The 6,000-nt window shown below is 42.2% G+C and overlaps 1 protein-coding gene across 1 annotated transcript; it reads right to left on the bottom strand.

Moving 5' to 3' along the window:
• Window positions 1–732: 732 nt before the first annotated feature.
• Window positions 733–4,477, bottom strand: LOC117842014 (enhanced ethylene response protein 5). The gene is made up of 12 exons (XM_034722345.2): window positions 4,085–4,477; window positions 3,918–4,011; window positions 3,748–3,837; window positions 3,370–3,435; window positions 3,076–3,165; window positions 2,930–2,986; window positions 2,759–2,820; window positions 2,586–2,673; window positions 1,616–1,692; window positions 1,311–1,385; window positions 1,119–1,224; window positions 733–1,024 (listed from the first exon to the last, which is right to left on the bottom strand). The coding sequence occupies exons 1-12, from the start codon at window positions 4,381–4,383 to the stop codon at window positions 899–901; spliced, it is 1,230 nt and encodes a 409-aa protein (XP_034578236.1). The 5' UTR covers window positions 4,384–4,477; the 3' UTR covers window positions 733–898.
• Window positions 4,478–6,000: the final 1,523 nt, after the last annotated feature.

Below are 6,000 nucleotides of genomic sequence, written 5' to 3' on the forward strand. Positions count from 1 at the left end.
GAAGAGGGGCAGCGGAGGAGAGAGGGGGGGGCAACTAGGGAATAAGTGGGGAGGGGACCACTTTTAACAACTTTAGCAAGTTTTAACACCTTCTCCATGTGTTTATGAAAAATGAGGTGTTAAACTTTAACACCCCACTTTTAACACAAGTGTTTGGATAGAAAAGTGTTAAAAAGTGTTAAAAGTGAGGATTAACACTCCCTTCCAAACAGGGTCTAATGCTGCTGGTTAACGAACGCTCCTTAAGCACTGCCCTAATCGAACGGTACAGCCAGTCCGTGCACCATCGTGGTCCAGGTAAATTAACTGAGAAAATACAGTAATGTAAGCTGTCCGGCTGCCCGTTCCGTGGTACAGGCTAGTGAGTAGTGATGCAGCCCTTGCTTCACTTGAAAAAAATCCAGTACTGCTGGCTACCGGAAGATGGGGCAAGGTGTACCAAGGGTTTGGGTAGCCAACTGCATTCTGTACCCAGGGGCCTTGCATGTACCAGGAGTGCCATGTGATCCTCGGCACGTTCTTGCCAGTTGGAAATCTCCGCCATGCGCCGCGAGTCCGCAGCTATCCTTGAGATTGTTCTTGTAACTGCGCTACTACGAAAATGGTAGCAGACCCAACATTTGACCGCTCGAATCATTTTGCAGACGTGGCGACCGATCACCTTTTCTTTTTAAAATAATAATAAAAGAACGAGATCAAGGACTCCTCGAGAGGAGTTACTTGGATGCGAAGTGACGGCCAGTAATGATACATTCATACAAGTTACATCCAAGAGTGCTTAAATACAAATGTCCTTGTCAGAAGCGTTTCAGTAACTATGAAAGCACATACGTGTCCAAAATATCAATCTATGATCAAATCCACCAGAATTACAAGATAGTCAGTAGCGATTCTGTAACTAGACAGGCTTCCCGTTCAGCTTCGGGAAGGGGTCTTGTTTGCTGAGGACAAGGACCTTGCTCTTGTGAGCAAAGTAACCCTTTATGAGATTCTTGTATATAAGGCATGCCATGATACACTCCACCTGATAGCAAGGTGAGAAACTAGGTTAAATATGTCACAGATAAATTGTATGCAAGAATATGATAAATCAATGCGCTGCCAAAGTGCCAAATCACCTCATCCACATCCATGTCGATTTCAAGCCATTTCAGAGCTTTTACTACAACGTCTAGCTTAATTTGATGTGCCTTGGCTGGTTCCTTCTGCCTCTGAATGATATGGCTGTGAAAGAACAGCAAAGCCAAAAAGGATTAGTAGGTCAGGTGGTGTTAAGCATGATAGGGATATGACTTCGATTTTACACTCACATTTTCTTGACTAATCTCTGATAGACCTGAAGTTCGAGTTTCTCCAATACAAGGTAGACGCCAGATTTCAAAAATCTTGCAAAAACAGATATCAGAGACAGTCAAAGGTTGAAGCTAATTCAGCATAGGAACAAGTGAATTAAAAATTCCCTTCCAAAACAAATAAGATTATCATAGGCAGCGAAAGGGTTGAAGCTAATTTAGCAGAGGAACCAGTGAATTTAAAAAATATCACAAAAAAAAAAATATCACAGACGGTGAAATGATTGAAACTTATCTAAGTAACAGCGAATGGGTAAACTTACTGGTCTTCATGCCTGTCTAGGGCTTGCCTGAGAAGCCTGAGATCCCCTCTCCTAAGTGAAGTCACAACATCTGCATACTGAGAGGTCATATTACCACTTGTGCAAATCTCAATAAGAGGCATGGGAGATCTCCCTAGATGAATAACTGTAGAACCATAAAATACGAGGCAAACATGTCTACCAAACTGAATAAAGAATACAATGGAGGAGCATATTTAGCAATAGCAGTAAGTACAGCCATCAAAACAAAGCTTACAAGTATTAGCCTATAAAATAGTAGCTGTTCATGAGAAGACCAGAAAGATCAGCAAGGGAATTCAAAATAGCAATCACTAAGCGAAACAATCAGCCAGAGATCAATACCAAAACAACGTATTTCCCCTTTCATAACTTGGCATGTTTACCTCTGATGAAGTTGGTTAACAGTCATATTTTAAAGATAATGTTCATCATTATGGCAATGAAAAGCGAGGCGCATCTTTGATGAATGACTAGACAGATTGTATTCATTATAACCAGCCTGACTCACCGACCATATGGTCTCTCAGGGGTGCTGTAAATAAGGCCGAGCGGTCAGGGCCTCCATACGAAACTCTAAAAATCGGTAACCGGATCAACAACTGTAAATTTCTTTTAATGTAACCAATATGTGGCTAAACTATTCTGTCACATGTCAAATAGGAATTTTCAGTTCCCATTGAATCATCCTATCCACTCCTTGCAAAAACAGCTTTATACATCGAGAACGGCACAAGGTTACCCTTTCAAGCAAACTAAATATGTTGTCACATGTAAATTTCTTCATGTAACGAAGCAATTTTTTATTACACTGTTACTGAAGTAACATGAAAAAAAAGGCTCACATCGTATTGTAGGTTGAAAAAGGTGGATGGTTCAATTCCACTGCATATATCACATGCTACAATAGCCTCCGACTTGAGCAATAACCCAAGAGTAGAAGTAAACATACCTCAAGCAGATTGTACCTCTCCAGGAGGGTTCTTTTTGGCAGTACACCTATTGAAAGCTTTACGGGGATAAGAAACTTCAAAATTCTCCTGAAAATAGAACATAGATTAGAGTCACAGCACACAGGTATGACATAAATCACATGCTACAAAAAACCCCATGCAATATAAGTACCTCAAATTTGACTCGCTTTGAGGATTACAATGCATCAAAGCATAAGTTAGCTTCTGATCTGCCTGATTTAATGAAACGAAATCTTGTGTGAGCAGTTTCAGTATTTTGTTGGTCAAATCACCTTTGTAACCATGAATATGTTTGTGTGTGAGAGAGAAATAGAGAGCTTACGACAAGAAAGTTCTCATTGAACACCTCCAAGCGCCCAGTGTAATACATATAAGTGACCTGTACCATCGCAGGTGACAAAACAAATGTCAAGGTTACTGATTAAGTCTCCAATAGGGAATAATGGACATAAACTATGTTTATCTCACCTTGTCTTTCACAGGGAAATCTTCAAAATCGAAATTCCTGGCGGTTTCGATACTTCTTATGACACTACGACAGAGGTTTACTGTTCCAAGCTGCGCAATTTAAAACATAATCAGCTATAAGTCCATGTTAACTTAAAGTACAGAACTGATGCACTAGTGTACACACTACACTTACTACTCATCAAACATAATGTGATCGCTGCATATTGTATGTATTGCCTTATGCTAAATTGCGAATCCAGTGACACAAGTTACAGACAGACAGACAAAAATTTACAAGGAAAACAACCCTACCCTGAAGTAAATTTTGAATAGCTGGCAGGTGACATAGAGTGCTCCAATACGCTTGGGTCCTTTCACCTGAAATGTTAGATAGAAAACATCTATCAAGACACAAAAGATGACAATAATAAATATGATGCATCAAAGAACATGCTCAACGGGTAGCCAATATAAAAAACCGAAAGATTTCAATGCAAAAATAGCCACTTAGTGACGTTCCTCATATTTTAAGTGAGCCAGAAAACGATAAGATGCTGCATCCAATTGCAAAATCAACTATTCAATGCAACTACCAAATCGCTCACAACTGTCCTAGTATTATTTGATGCTTAATAGTCAAATTACCATTCAAGCAGGAATACTGAACAAATCTTTTGATCGATGCCATACCGCTAGTGCGCCAAAAACCTTCATCAGGAAGGACCCAGCAGCCTGAAGCTTGTCGGGGTTCTTTCCGGTCGTCACAAGCTCGCTATCTGCCTACACCAAGACAATGAACCAGAATACATGAGCCCAAATACTCAAAATTTCACATACCCCAGATCAGTCACCCCACTCACCTTCTCAGCGAGCAGCCTGATCTCGAGCGTCACCGTGTGCATCGCCTCCATAGCCCACGGTGTCTCCCAGTTCCTGAACTCCTGCAGGAATGCGCTGCAACAAAAACAACGTCAAATCTTAGAAGAATCCAATAAAATGAACCGGATCAGGAGGAGGCGGAACGAACCTGGCAGCCTTCTCGAACGAGGAGTAGGCGTCGGCGAAGCGCTGCAGGGAGTGGGAGTGGATGGCGCGGAGCAGGGGGACGAGGAAATCGGCTAGGTGCGGGAAGCGGTCGCCGGCGAGGCGCGGGAAGTCCGGGAGGGCGGCGAGGGCGTCGGAGAGCGGGGTGGAACCGGGCGCTGAGGAGACGGCGACGAGGGAGGCGAGCGCGGCGCCGTCCGACGAGGAGATTGCGTTGACCACGCGGGAGAGATAGTCGCCGATGCGGCGGTGCGCCTCGCCCATGCTCAGATACGCTGCCATCTCCGGCGGCGGCGGCGGCGGCGTTGGGGTTTGCGGTTTCAGAGTTCGGCGGCGGCGGCTGGAAGAAGCCGGTACGGGTTCGATCCGGTGGCTACTGGCGAGTTACGATTTTCCGAAGGGTGGTGGGGATCAGCGATCGTTGACGTCGAGGGAAGAATCGACGGTTGATGTTCGAGGTCATGTTCTGCCACATCAAATTAGTTTAACTAAAATTTATCATAAAATATGTCATAGTGAGTTCATTTGGTATTGCAGATGATATTATATTTTTTTATAAATTTTGTCAAAGTTAAACGAATATGACTTATGGTAAAGTTAAAAAGAATTTTAATTTAGACAAAAGAGAGTACGTTGGAAAGAAGACTTGCTTAAATTCACTTGAATGCTACATTATTCATTGTACACAATCCATATATATTTACGAACTCCTTCAAAAAAAGATGTCCGGATGCTTTTTTTTTTGAACGGTGAGGACAAATGCTCCAACTTACTACCTATGAAGCATGAATGTGGACAAAGTTAGGGTACCTCAGATGGTAAGGTTTCTTGCAGATGGTAAGGTTTCTTGCACCAATTGTGCTTACATTTTCTGAATTTAATTTAGAAATTAACCTGCATTATTATTTCAGTGATAGATGATGTGCCCATGGCAATGAGGCACCTATATGACTTCGTCAATCTTAAGATCCGCTATCCGTTGGAGGTGCTCAAATAGATAAAGTTGTGTGTAATTATGAGTGGTGTGTGTATGTGAGCATGTGTATTGTGTTTGGCATAATCAGAAAGCATGAAGGTGGCCTTATAGTTAAGGCCCTACATCCTTCCTTAGCAACTTTTGTTGAGGATATGCCCTATTAGCAATCATAGAGATGATGATATTCCATTGTATCCATGATTTATATTGTGGCTTTTGAATATCCATTAAAGGCTACTTGAATTGATAGACAATTATGTAAATTGTATGTGAAACTCTTTTACCTGTATGGTTATTCTAAAGTTGTCCCTAGTCGGAGTTCATATGAGGACACACATGAATATTAGACTAGTACATGTATTAGTTGATGACTATGTTTCACAAGTCATGGACATGGAGATGTTAAACTAATAATGTGAGCACGTGTAGAGACATGTGCTAGGACTGACCCAACATGAGACGTAGTTACATAGTTCTCTCTTTACACAACGTATACGCTTTGTCCTTAGACTTGAAATTGTTACATGCACTCAAGATGTGGATCGACTTACTTAGGGGTTGTCAAACGTTACTTCGTAACTGGGTAGTTATAAAGATAGCTTTCAGGTTTGTTAGGAAGCATGCTGTGAGGCGTGGTCAGTCAAGATGGAATTTACCCCTCTCTACTTGAGAGAGATATCTCTGTGCCCCTCGAGTGATCGGATCCGGAAATGCATGGCCGTGCTGTGTAAGGTTAAGAGTTAACCTAGGAAGGGATTTCGAATCATAGGATTGAGAAAGAGAGGTCGGCTTGGAGCTAGACCAAATATCGTGAGGCAAAGGGAATAGCATGTAAGTGATGTTGTGATGGTTCGTCTGATATGATCTTCATGTGCGTATAGGAGTTGGCATGTGTTGCTAGAGGCCGCTACCAACTATTGGCC

Source organism: Setaria viridis, chromosome 2 (assembly GCF_005286985.2).
Source record: "Setaria viridis chromosome 2, Setaria_viridis_v4.0, whole genome shotgun sequence".
Lineage (NCBI taxonomy): Eukaryota > Viridiplantae > Streptophyta > Magnoliopsida > Poales > Poaceae > Setaria > Setaria viridis.

What these genes read in the sequence shown, in the direction of transcription:
- LOC117842014 (XM_034722345.2), bottom strand. Translation starts at nt 4,383, where the DNA reads ATGGCAGCGTATCTGAGCATGGGCGAGGCGCACCGCCGCATCGGCGAC. An exon ending in ATTTCCCTGTGAAAGACAAG is followed by an intron (nt 2,987 to 3,075) that starts GTGAGATAAACA and finishes GCGATGGTACAG; the next exon opens with GTCACTTATATGTATTACAC. An exon ending in TCGACATGGATGTGGATGAG is followed by an intron (nt 1,025 to 1,118) that starts GTGATTTGGCAC and finishes CCTTGCTATCAG; the next exon opens with GTGGAGTGTATCATGGCATG.